Raw genomic sequence first — 13,641 nt, 5'->3', positions numbered from 1 at the left:
GGAAAATAAAAGATTGTCAAAAGACTAAACAAACTTATTTACACAAGCCATTTATTTTCATGTCTTTTGCCAGTAGAAAAATAAATTGTCAGGAATATTTATAACATTTCCTTATACAAGTCCATCAAAAAATAAGAAAATAAAATAAGAAAATAAATACTGTGGATTCATTATTATTCGTTTGATACCAATTTTCGTGGATTTAGTGGGTGTTAATTCTAATGCAGCTGCATATAAAATATCACACAAATTGTTCCCCCATAAATTGATCTAATCACAAACTGATACATTGCTCAAGTTGCTAAAACAGCAAGGAATTTTATGAAAGAAAAACAAATTAAAAAATTCAATTTGACAAAAAAAAATTGCTTCATAGATTGCAGCTGGATACGACTGCAGAGGTCTAACCCTGAACAGTTGGGGCAAAAATGGACACAATATTCGCACTTGATACATGTACAGGTTTGAATTTGGATTGTTATTAAATATTTGACACATAATAGCTTTCTGACATAGAATAACTGTAGTCAAAGAACTTGAATTATGTTAATTTTTTTGCTTCAATGCAATACACTATGCTGTTGTGAATTTACACCTCACATCCCCACCCCCTTTTAGAATTTTACATTTCCAACTTGTCCAAGACATTGCTGATATTAGTGGCAGATCCAGAACTTTTCCTAAGGGGGGCCCACTGACTGACCTAAGGTGGGCCCACTCCAGTAATGCTTCAGTGAGTCCCTATATAATTGTTATAATCAACCAAATTTTTCCCACAAAAGGGGGGCCCGAGCCATACAAGCACACCCCCCCCCCCCCGGATCCGCCTATGGATATAAATCTATAATACCAGTTTTATATACGGTAAAAAAAAACCAAAAATACAACTGTACAAGTGAAAGCACTTAACAAAACAAGATGGACAGAAACTTGGATAGACACTCAGTATTTCTTTGTGCCCACAATGCATCAAACAGTGGTGAAAAGAATACTGTAAATTCAGAAATTATTGTGTGCATTTATTACTACAGTTTTGTCATCTTAGACTTAAATGTGATTTAATTTTTTACAATTTTGAGAATAATCCTGTTTTTTTCATATAAAATATTCCAAAATGCAGGTTTAAATTATTGCGTTTTCAACTCTGTCACATTTTTCTCAATAATAAAAACCTCGCAATAATTTCTGAATTTACAGTATAATTAAAACTGCACATTTCAGTCTATTTCTTCAATAACACATGATAAGATAAAGTTTTTACTTTATGTTGAATGAATGTTATTTCATTGAGGAAAATACTTCAAATATCCTAGTAAACAGAAATTGATGTGGATAGTTTCATCTTTAGTAGATATAAGAAGATGTGGTATCCATTAAACAGGAATTTCATCATTTCTTATTTTGCTATAAATGTTCAATACAACCTTGAAACTAATTCACCATTTTTTTTAAAAAAGGTTGTCAATAAAAAGAAAAATGTGAAAAGAAAAAAACAAGTGTCCCTGAAGAAAAGATATATAGAAATATTCATGTAAAATTAAATATGAAAAGGAAAGGGTTGAAAACCAAGTGACATAACCCTGAAGCCAGTTGAGCAGAATGCTGTCCGTCTATTAAACAAGGAATTATTTGAATCTGGAATAATTTTGCATTCTGGAAAATTGATGAGAAATTTATGATGAAAACTAACCCAACTAAATAGGGTTAGCCATGCATTCACGGCTAAAAGGGGGGGGGGGGGGGGTGTAGTTAGTTCATACAGAATGATAGTGGAAGTAAATTAGCCTGAGCCATCCATGGCTAACCCTATTTAGTTGGGTTTGTTTTCAACATATATTTCTAATCAATTTTTCATAATTCAAAATTACCAGATTCCAATTATTCCTTGTTTTTGATACATTTCTATATTTTCAAAGTGCTTGATGAATTTCTAATTTTTTATTGTTATCTGTAACAATTTCATGATTAGATGCAAGGTAAAAGTTCTACTCTGAGAAAATAAGAGGATGATAGCTATATACAGTCATGTTACTACAATGCTTTAACAATATATTGCATAGATTTAATCTTTCACAAGACGATAAATATGATGTTGTGCACCATGTTCATTTGTTGAAACTTCAAAAACATAAGCAATGCATAATAATGTCTCTTGTGTATCTCTGTTTGAAACAACCTGAAAAAAAAAGAAATATTTCATTATAAATTTTAAATTACCATATTTTCTAGGATCATGCACGGTCCAGAATAGGTACATACCATCAATACTAAACTACATAGAGTGTTATTGCGAACCCAATTATACCTTCCCAGAGATTCATCTGATAGTTACCTGTACATTTAAACTTTAGGCAGTTCGTTTGTCCCATCTAACAAATACAACAGGTATTGTTCAGGTATTGTTCTCTGTATAGTTTATTCACTGGGACCTTTAAATTTCTTTTAAGAGAAATCTATCACTCATTGATTAATTTACCTGAGTAAAAAATGTATCTGCTAAATAGATTGAAATAACATGTTTAACATTTAAAAACCTGCATGTGATTTTGTGTTTTTTCAATATCAATAATATTGTTTTCAATCTGTTCAAAATAAACACTAATTTAATCATAAAAAAAAAGATTTTTGAAAAACTAAAGTATTGTTCCTATCGATATTTGAGTTTTTTAGTTTTTGTTTACATATATATATGTATGTGCCTGTCCCAAGTCAGGAGCCTGTAATTCAGTGGTTGTCGTTTGTTTATGTGTTACATATTTGTTTTTCGTTCACTTTTTTACATAAATAAGGCCGTTAGTTTTCTCGTTTGAATTGTTTTACATTGTCTTATCGGGGCCTTTTATAACTGACTATGCGGTATGGGCTTTGCTCATTGTTGAAGGCCGTACGGTGACCTATAGTTGTTAATGTCTTAGTTATTTTGGTCTTTTGTGGATAGTTGTCTCATTGGCAATCATACCACATCTTCTTTTTTATATATCACATGCAGGTTTTTAAATGTTAAACATGTTATTTCAATCTATTTAGCAGATACAGTTTTTACTCAGGTAAATTAATCAATGAGTGATAGGTTTCTCTTAGAAGAAATTTAACAGGTCGAGAACTCTGCCATATATGGAAATGCATGAATTAGTATACCTTTGTCCTCGCACATGTAACTGTTTATTTATGTGTGACAAAATTTATGTTTACCTGAGTTTTTGACCAATCCATCAAATGAGTAACAATGCATGATGGACTACTACATGTTTACAATCAACAAAGAACACGTGTTATTTCCTGAAATACAACACTTTTTTTCGTGCAATGTGGGATTAACATTTTACCTAAGTTTTTCATTTTATGTATCCACATTTATATTTCGTGATATAAAGTATTCGTTCCATGCTCAGATTAAAGGTGTAACACCACTAATTTCGGGCCCGGCCAGAAAGCACATACCAGAAAGTAGTACATATTTAACACAAAATAGTTCCTAAGCATGAGTGTAACTTTCAAAGTATATAGAATACATGTATTTAGGTACTTTTGGCATCAAATGAAAGCTGAAGGACTGGTGATCATTGTAGAACACTTTTGTACTTAAAAATTTGAATATTGAAAAAAACTGCACCAAATTTTAAAAAGAGGGTACATTTAGTCTGTTTGTCAGATCTGAAGTACCTGTTTTGGTACATCCGTAGTTCCAGGAACCAGTTCTTTCTTATATGCAATTAAAGGTATGTTGATTTTTTCAGTACAAAACACCATAAAGTGTTGCATTGAAATGCAATGATTGCCACTTCATTTGAACTTAAAATGAAAGAGGTGTGCCTACTTGAAATGGAGGAATTTAACATAGAAAGCAATGGGACCATGAATTAGTGGTGTACTTCCTATTACAGAGAATCATCAGAAATCCAATTTTTAGAAGTTGTACCTATTCCAATGGCAATAAGTCAAATTTGATGTTAGTAATCATGTTCTGTCATCTTTTTTTGGTGAACAATTTTGTTTAAGGAAAATTAGCTCTTAACCTGACATACTAAGGTAGTTTAGCCTTTTACGGTCATACAACATGCATGCAGTTAAGACTTGACTCCAAGTTCTTATTTTTGCATTATATGTTATTAAAATCAATAAAACATGTATATTGTAACTTGTGTATGGTACAAAATAGCTCTTGGTCAAATAATCCTAGTATTTTTCAAGTTTTATTGTTTTTCTTATGGTAGCCTTTTACAATCTAGGCAAATGGTATATACTCATATAAGAATTCCAAAATCTCACTGTACATGCAATTTTAAACCAGTTTAGCAAGTTATCTAACTGAGGGATATATAAATTGCTCTTAAAAATCTATGTTTTACCACAGAAGTAAGGTTTATACAAAAAAAAGGCCATTTTTTTATTTGAAGAAAAAAGGGGGGACAATATTCTCAATTATGTCTTAAGTTTGGACTAATAAATTTTTATTTAATGAAGAACCTCTGATAAAAATATGACAATTGGTTAGCACAGAGCTTTCCTAATAGAAATTAATAAATAAAACAATAATATTGAGAATAAAAAAGGATTTTGGCCAATATACAATATTCATATGCAGTTTTCTTTGAATAACCCATATATTACTACCAGTCCAATTTGAGATTAAAATTAGTAAATTAGTATTTGGACTAAAGCTTTATATGTTTTTTATTGCTTGAAATAGATCATAGAATGAAATTAAGTAATGCTCAAGTCAATATAACAAGTTTGGTTCTGTTATAGGTGTAACACCACTAATTTGGGCCCGGCCAGAAAGCACATACCAGAAAGTTGTACATATTTAACACAAAATAGTTCCTACGCATGAGTGTAACTTTCAAAATATATAGAATATTTAGGTACTTTTGGCATCAAATGAAACCTGAAGGACTGGTGATCATTGTAGAACACTTTTGGACTTAAAAATTTGAATATTAAAAAAACTGCACCAAATTTTAAAAAGAGGGTACATTTAGTCTGTTTGTCAGATCTGAAGTACCTGTTTTGGTACATCCGAAGTTCCAGGAACCAGTTCTTTCTTATATGCAATTAAAGGTATGTTGATTTTTTCAGTACAAAACACCATAAAGTGTTGCTTTGAAATGCAATGATTGCCACTTCATTTGAACTTAAAATGAAAGAGGTGTGCCTACTTGAAATGGTGGAATTTAGCATAGAAAGCAATGGGACCATGAATTAGTGGTGTACTTCATAAAGAAGAGTTGTTTCTATGCGAAGAAACAAGTGTTTGAATTTTTTTTATTATATTATACCTTCTTTTATGATTAAAAAGTAATCTGAATCGACGAAAAGAATGTGTTCATTCGTTTGTTTATAAAAAACAACAATGTATAATCATCAAACCGGGCCATTTTTAGCCGATTATATGGTATGAGTTTTTCTCATTGTTGAAGGTATTACGGTTGCATATCATTAGTTTCATCCACTTCATTTGAGCTTAAGTAGATGATTGTCCCGTTGGCAATCATATCCCATTTCCTTATTTTTGTATACAAACGTCTTTCAGAAGGTGCGGTTTTCAATTATGAAATATTTATCGACGTCTGTAGAACACTAAGTAATATTTCCCTAATCAGAATATGACGGGTACAGAACATGCACAAAGCCTATATCATCTTTCATATTGTATCAAAACTGCACACAACCTTTTTAAATTCTTGTCTGACAGTTTTAACAAAATCTATGTTAAGTTTTTGACATATTTCAGTATTCAGGACTTTCAAACTGTTCCCCTTGTTCTGAAGGTAGTGAAGCAAGCAACTGTAGTTTCATTTTGTTTTCGTCTTTGCAAAGTTCGTTTTTTTCTAATGAAGATATTGGATTTTTTTGATTTTTTTAACAGACTCGAACATTTGCCAACCTTAATAAAATCATTAATATGAGTGTATGTTCGGTTTTTTTCTGCAGTTTGTCACACACATGTTTAAATTTTTGTATTTGACAATAAAGATTATTATTATTAATGATGTTATCCATGTTTATGTGCAACAAAGTGGGAACTTTAATATGTTTTGTGAAAATTGCAGTGTTGGATCTAAACGCAGTGATATTGTTTGCCTTAGATTAGTGGAGAATAAAGGCTTTTTTCCCCTGAAAAAGAATCCCAATTTGAAAAAAAAATGGCTTAAAATTATTCCCAAAAGGACAACTTTTTTCCCAAACAGTGCAGTCTCAGTAGTAATTGTGCATGAATACAAACTGAAAAACACTCATTTAAATAATTTTCTTGCCTGAAATGACTATATGAGCACATTTGAGGGTCTATTTATGTATCATCACTGACAAAATGGGGTCTTATTTTAAAGCAGGGTTGGACTCTTGAAAATGGGTTTGTAAATTGAAGTTTCAGTCAAATTCATGGTTTATTTTAAATTTCCCAATTTGATGAAAATGACGCATATTTTTCCGATAAAAAAGAGTGGAGGTAGTTTTGAAAAAAAGCCAACAATATCACTGAAACCTATTGTATTTCTTTTATTTATTGGATAAATTTCTTCTCCTCGAGTATATACAATAAGGCCGTTGTTTTTTTTAGTTGTTTAGCACTCATGGTCCCTTTGTAGCTTACTTTTCAGCATTGAATCTATGATTGCTTACTCTTCTAGATTGTGTCTTGGATGGAAAGATGTCTAATTTGGCTCTCATACCTCATCTTCATATTTCTATAAACAAAGCACGTTCTGGAAAAAACTATTAGGTTATTTGGACCCACTATGATCCAGAGGATTTAAATAATTGGAGATATTGCACATATATCAAGTATTCAATAGGACAGCAGCCGAAACGATAAAAATACCTCTGAGGTATATTTTCGGATAAAATTAGCGACAGACGGACTTTATCGATGGATGAAACTATACAAAATATATAATAAAATTGAGAATGGAAATGGGGAATGTGCCAAAGAGACAACAACCCGACCATTGAAAAAAACAACAGCAGAAGGTCACCAACAGGTCTTCAATGTAGCGAGAAATTCCCGCACCCAGAGGCGTCCTTCAGCTGGCCCCTAAACAAATATATACTAGTTCAGTGATAATGAACGCCATACTAATTTCCAAATTGTACACAAGAAACTAAAATTAAAATAATACAAGACTAACAAAGGCCAGAGGCTCCTGACTTGGGACAGGCACAAAAATGCGGCGGGGTTAAACATGTTTGTGAGATCTCAACCCTCCCCCTATACCTCTAGCCAATGTAGAAAAGTAAACGCATAACAATACGCACATTAAAATTCAGTCCAAGAGAAGTCCGAGTCTGATGTCAGAAGATGTAACCAAAGAAAATAAACAAAATGACAATAATACATAAATAACAACAGACTACTAGCAGTTAACTGACATGCCAGCTCCAGACTTCAATAAAACTGACTGAAAGATTATGATTTCATCATATGAACATCAGGCACAATCCTTCCCGTTAGGGGTTTAGTATCATACCATCATAACATATATGAGAAGAATATAACCCGTGTCATGCCAACAACTGGTTTTTATCGTCCCTGCTTTTATAACATTTATTTATAGCTTACTGAATATAATGATGTTCTTACTTTTAGTTCAGGTCCTGATAAAAAGTTTACACACCCAGTACAGATGGAAATTTTTCAGTGCCTGTTTTCATGTTTTTCGAGGCAAAAATATTTTGGAATGACTCATACAGGTTTAAAAGAGCTCAAAAAAATTTCCATACAGGACAGTGGTCACTTCATATAAAATATCACTGTTTCACGCCGTGAAATTATTGCACAGGTACAATACATAACAATGGAAAAAACCTGTTCACCTACTTTTACAAGGCGAAAAAAGAAAGTCGAAATGAGAAGCATGTAAACAATACTTTTATAATCTGAGAATGCAAATTAAAAATTATGTATAATAAACATATTTGCATAGCAAAAACATTTATATTGAGAGTCCCAGACACTATATTTTCCCACTAATTCCACATGTTTTCAAGTAGTAGTATACTCGTAGTAGCCCACAATGCATTGTAGCTCATTGACCCGATTGGTCAGTTTTTCAAGGCCATAGTCGCCTTGTGTTTGGGAAATTACTATGCAAATATATTCTGACATCAGGAAATCTAGAGTTCTCAACCTGTTCAAAGGTCCCAGTGAATAAACTGCAAAGAACAATACCTGGTGTATTTGTTCAATGGGACAATAGAACTGCCAAAAGTTTAAATGGACAGGTAACTATCAGGTGAATCTGTGGTAAGGTTCGCAATAAAATTGTATCTATGTATTATATTGAAGAAGTTTTGTCAGATTTAAAATAAAATGATAGAATTGAAGGTGAACCTTTTTTAAAAACTCAATTCAGCTTAAATAAAATGCTTCACTTAACACAGCCAAATCCTGAACAGTTGGGGCATTTGAACACAATATTCATGCTTAATATATAGTCTGAATTTAGATTGAGATCAATTTTTTTAACATAAAATAGGTTTCTGAAACACTGTCTGCAAGTTTTGGTTCTTAGCAACTCTGTACTAGTTTCATAAAATTTGGATGTTAAAAACTTAATTTATGTGCAGAAACAAAAAGGACAAATAATCACCATGGAAATGAGAATTGCTAATACAATTAAATGCCAATTACTGTTAATTCAAAGTTAGTGGCTCCTTTTTAAACGGACCTAATCACAAACTTAACAAATCTTTGACACTGACCTTGCTGTATATTTCTTTGGTCCCTACAGTTTACTCCAATATATCTTATAAAACAAATGTACAAGAATGATATGGATTGGTTTATTACCTGTAAAATTGTGAAATTTTCCAGCACACTGTTCATCATATATTTTTCTGGTAAATGTTTTAATTTGTGTACAAAGTTTATCATGTATTCACACATTGGAGATCGATGAATTCGATATACGAAGCGGCCATTTTCATACCGTGGATACTCAGTCTGAAAATAAAAATCAATAATATAGATACCTTATCAATTATGCTTCATGTTTGCAGCTGAGAATTTTACATGGTCATGCATTATATTTGTGAATGTAGGTTAATGCAATATTATATACATGTATGTAAGACAAAGTTATAGATTATAAAACCTAGTCATGTCATATGTCATTAATATATTTTTCTTGCATCCATTTACCATGTTTCTCACTAAATAATTCAAAGTTTAATAAAACCACTAATAAAGTAAGTATAAAGTGAATAATGTCTATTTTATGACATAAATTATTATTTACCTTAATAAAAAAAAATAATAGGGAATATGTCCATAGGATTCAGATGGTACCCCTGCATGCATATCATAATAAGTTATAAAGGAACAAAACTGAAGAACAGTTGACGTGATGAAATTGGTACTTGATCTGAGTTTTGTGGTAATAAATATTGTGTATAAGTTTAATAACATTTTGTTGAGGCAAACTTAAGTAAGACAAGATAAATGAAATAGTCAGCACTTTTCCATTTATAAAGAACAGTTAAAGTGACACCACAAAAATTTAAACTTGATCTGTGTTTTGCAGTAATAAGCATTTTGTATAAGTTTCATATCATTTGGTTGAGGCCAACTAAAGTTTGAGAAGGGAAACTGAAGATAAAGCAATTTTTCCATCTTTAAAGAGGCATAACTCTAGAACGGTTAAAATGATGCCACCAAAATTCAACCTTGATAGGTGTTTTGTGGTTATTAAGCAATTGTGTATAAGTTTCATAACATTTGGTTGAGGTAAACAGAAAGAAAGAGGACAGAAACCAATATATGTTAGTTTATACAATGATACCATAGGACTGTATGATTCAGGCCTAATATTTTCACCTCCTAATTACATATTTAAAAGAAGAATAATCTGACATCATTGACTTACCTCAACCTTTTCTACAACTTGTTTTCCAAATGAACACACTTTAGTTGAACAGTTAATAGGTACATTTTCATTTCCTTCATATTGGCTCGTCACACCATAAAATGCACCACTTTCATCAGCTTCATTGGTATTAATGTCAGCCTGTAATCAGAATAGGTAATTGTGAAAATTCTGACATCAGAATCAGCTAGTTATTTTTTAATAAAAATGATACAGTAAGCTAATTTTCTTAAATTGTCTCAGTCAAAGGTTACTTAATGCTCTTCAACATTCATACTTTATTTAGCGTTTTTAACTTTTTTGGATTCGAGCGTCACTGATGAGTCTTTTATAGATGAAACACGAGTCGGTGTAAGTACAAAATTTAATCCTGGTATTTATGATGAGTTTACTTAGTAAAGTTAAGTGACAGGTTGTCAATTGGAACAAAATTCTCATGTTATTTGTACAGGTAGTTACTCATTTAAATAACAAAATTCTACAACACATTAAAGAGGGTGAAAATCTATAAATCTACAGGTACCAGCTCATATATAGAGACAACTAATGATTAGAGTAGAGGTAACCAAGTTGTAAAAAAATATAGATCGTGTAATGATTTTCTTACCCAAAACTTCACCAAGAAAAAACTTGATTGAGGACCTTTATCATACAATTCTTTCAATCCACCTTTCTTTTCTGGAAATTTGTCATAAATTTGTCGAATATCTACAGCCTAAAATTAAGACTAAAGTATTTAATAAACATTTTTTTAATTCAATTCATGTCAATTCAATTATATATATAACAGGGACTAAACTTTTTTAATGTGAAAAGGGAGAAACACTTTATAACAGGTTCAACATATTATCTGCAACATTATTTCAACTGCCAAGTTTGTGTTTTTAAAACTAATGGGAACAATCTGACTTTATTCATAAATTTCTAATAAGACACTCATGCAAACCCTTAAGTCCAAATTTGTTTGAGCATGTCATCAGCATACCGATAGCTTTTTTTTTACCATTAATGTCTTTATTCATACTGTTTTATTACGGAAACAGCAAAATTTGCTTTTAACCAAGATTTTGTTAATGTCTTTGTCCCATTAGAACGGAAATAATTCGTTGGGGATTGAAATAATTTCTATTTTTATAACAGGTTGGCCCTTTTCACACATACATTTAATTAGGATTGAATTCACTCTTATTATTTTTAATTTGAATTGAATTTCGAAGTGGCTTATTCGCATAGGACATCCGTTAACATTAATACTCATTAGTTAATTTGAATTAAATCGAATTAAGACTCAAGCAGTGGACACTTACTATTACAAACCCCAACATTTCTAGACTATAGAGTCATACTGGTATAAAAGTTTAACTTATACAGGTAAAATGGCTTTAACTACTGTGGTCAAGCAGTTTTGAGCTGAATTAAATCAAACTTACCTCTAAAAGTGGATCAGAATATGTTGCTGTAGCACCAATGTGTACAAATAAATGTTTTGCATACTGAAAAAAAAATAACAGTTCATTGAGGATTCAGTCCTTTAATGGGGTACTATCTTTCAAATTTACTTTCAGCAATTTGAATCATATAACATCAAAACATACATCCAAATTACAAAAAAACAAAAAAAAAAACAATTTACAATGCATGGACTTATTATTTTTAAATTTTTAATGGATCACTATTTAATGTGTAGTTAAGACTAGATCCCATCTGATTAGCCATCAAGATGACCTCTAAAGAATGCAGATGGTCACACTACTAGTCATTTTAAAAAAACATAGCATAAATATTAATATAAATACACATTCAAGTACATACAATCGTAAAGCAGTGATCTTTTTAGGTATGCTTGGATTTCTTTTGTTGATTATTAGTATTTCGCAATTTTGCTTTTATAAATGTTTGAAACAAAGAAAATTCTGCTAAATCAAACTTCTTTTCAACAACACTGTATAATCTCCCCCTGACACAAGAGTTTTATTTCTAGTCTAGTTAACATTTCACTGCATAAAAAAATTGGAGCCAATTTTGAATATCAATTGTTTAAATCTTATTCAAATATATAGTAAAAAGATATAAAGGCGGCTCACATTATCTGGATCTCTTGTCTGTTCTAAGAAAGCACTAAATTCACAAAGACGTAGTTTTGGTCCAGCTATTGACCTGCCTTGCCATGGCGGAGCTACCACTTCACTGTTCACAGACGTTTGGGATTTGTGTTCTAAATAACCTGGTGTACCAAATGGTGGCTTAACACTACAATGATAAATAAAAAAACACAATAAGCTAGATATATAACAAGACTTTTTATTGTTCAAAACTGCTCATCTTTTTTGCTCTCAGACCTAGGCCTGGACATGGAAAAATATTTCAAAATCATGAAAAAAACATTTTTATTGACTATTTTCTTATAAAATATTTTTTTCAGTCCTAATATCAAGCAGTACGTATACAGAACCAGCATAAAAGGTCACAACAACTACATTAATGAATTCCGATTAAAGAAGTAGAATTTATCTAAATACTTAAAATAGATTAATTGAAGTCTACTGTTTATATGAAAGTAGCTAACATGTATTAAACTAACAAAAGGTAATATTGCAATCATAATTTCTACTGCAATGTGACATACATTAAACATCATTTACAATAAGATCTGGCATCATAGAAACGGTTCATAAAGTTTCAAGGATAAAAAACTGAATATTTATAAAACATACATTATAGAAGTATATTTTTTTTCAGTTAGATAGAACTAACTATGCTGATAATTTTTTTCACTTTTTACCCAGCTTTTGAAGTTGTCGAAACAATAGCCAAGTAATTAATGTCAAATAAATGGAGAATTATGTGATGCCCCTTGCATTAAACATTACAAAGGGTCTGAAAGGGATGTCAGTATGGAACTGTAAAAATGGCACCACCCAATGTCATACTTGATCTGTGTTAATAAGCATTGAGTATAAGTTTCATTACATTTAGTTAAGGAAATATAATATAATAGAAATGAAAAATTTGGCAATTTTTTCCATTTATAAATGGCATTACTCCATAATGGCAAAAATGATGCCACCCAATTTAAAATTTGATCTGTGTTTTATGGTTATAAGCTTTTTTTTTAAATTTTATTACATTTGGTAAAAAAAAAATTGGTTAGAGAACGGAAACGAAAAATATAGCCATTTTTTCTCATTCATAAAGGGCATTACTCCAGAATGGTACCTAAGATACATAATTTCAAATTTGATTTGTGTTTTACAGTAATAAGCTTAGTCTTAAGTTTCATATAAGTTTCATAAAATATGTTTAGAGCAAACTTGATTAAAAAGGGAAACCAAAACTTCATCAATTTTCATGTTTATAAGGATGCATTACTCATGAACAGAACAGAGTTACCCACCCAATTTGAACTTGATTCATGTTTTGTGTTTAGCATTGTGTGTAAGTTTTATAAAATTTGGTTGAGGAAGCCTGAAGTTAGAGAACAAAAAGAAAAAATCAGCAATTCTCATTTCTATAAAGGGACATTACTCATGAAAAGTAAAAGTGATGCTACCAAATTTGAACTTGATCTGTGTTTTGTTATAATCAGCATTGTGTATAAGTCTAAAAGCATTTAGCTGAGCCAAATAAAAGTTACAGAATGTTAACCAATTTGGGAATGAAAGGGACAGAAGGACAAGGGTAACACATTTAATGCCCAGGAATTATGCATTAAAATCATAAATTGGAAAAAAAAAATATCATGAAACTTCGATTTACTTTTCTGGGTGACAAATGT

General features: G+C 31.0%; 1 protein-coding gene across 5 annotated transcripts in view; it reads right to left on the bottom strand.

The window, feature by feature from the left end:
• Positions 1-1,923: 1,923 nt before the first annotated feature.
• LOC143047168 (transcriptional enhancer factor TEF-3-like) overlaps positions 1,924-13,641 on the bottom strand; it is a 23,422-nt gene continuing 11,704 nt past the window's right edge. For all 5 annotated transcript variants that reach the window (XM_076220144.1, XM_076220146.1, XM_076220145.1 and 2 more), the window contains exons 6-11: positions 11,951-12,116; positions 11,297-11,359; positions 10,474-10,581; positions 9,867-10,007; positions 8,792-8,944; positions 1,924-2,176 (exon numbers count right to left, since the gene is read on the bottom strand). In XM_076220144.1, the coding sequence (XP_076076259.1) occupies positions 2,063-2,176; positions 8,792-8,944; positions 9,867-10,007; positions 10,474-10,581; positions 11,297-11,359; positions 11,951-12,116 (745 nt within the window). In that variant the 3' untranslated portion in view covers positions 1,924-2,062. The remainder of the gene's footprint in view (positions 2,177-8,791; positions 8,945-9,866; positions 10,008-10,473; positions 10,582-11,296; positions 11,360-11,950; positions 12,117-13,641) is intronic.

Source organism: Mytilus galloprovincialis, chromosome 10, assembly GCF_965363235.1.
Source record: "Mytilus galloprovincialis chromosome 10, xbMytGall1.hap1.1, whole genome shotgun sequence".
Classification (NCBI taxonomy): domain Eukaryota; kingdom Metazoa; phylum Mollusca; class Bivalvia; order Mytilida; family Mytilidae; genus Mytilus; species Mytilus galloprovincialis.
Note: the sequence above shows the minus strand (reverse complement) of the source record. Positions and strands in the feature narration are given on the sequence as shown.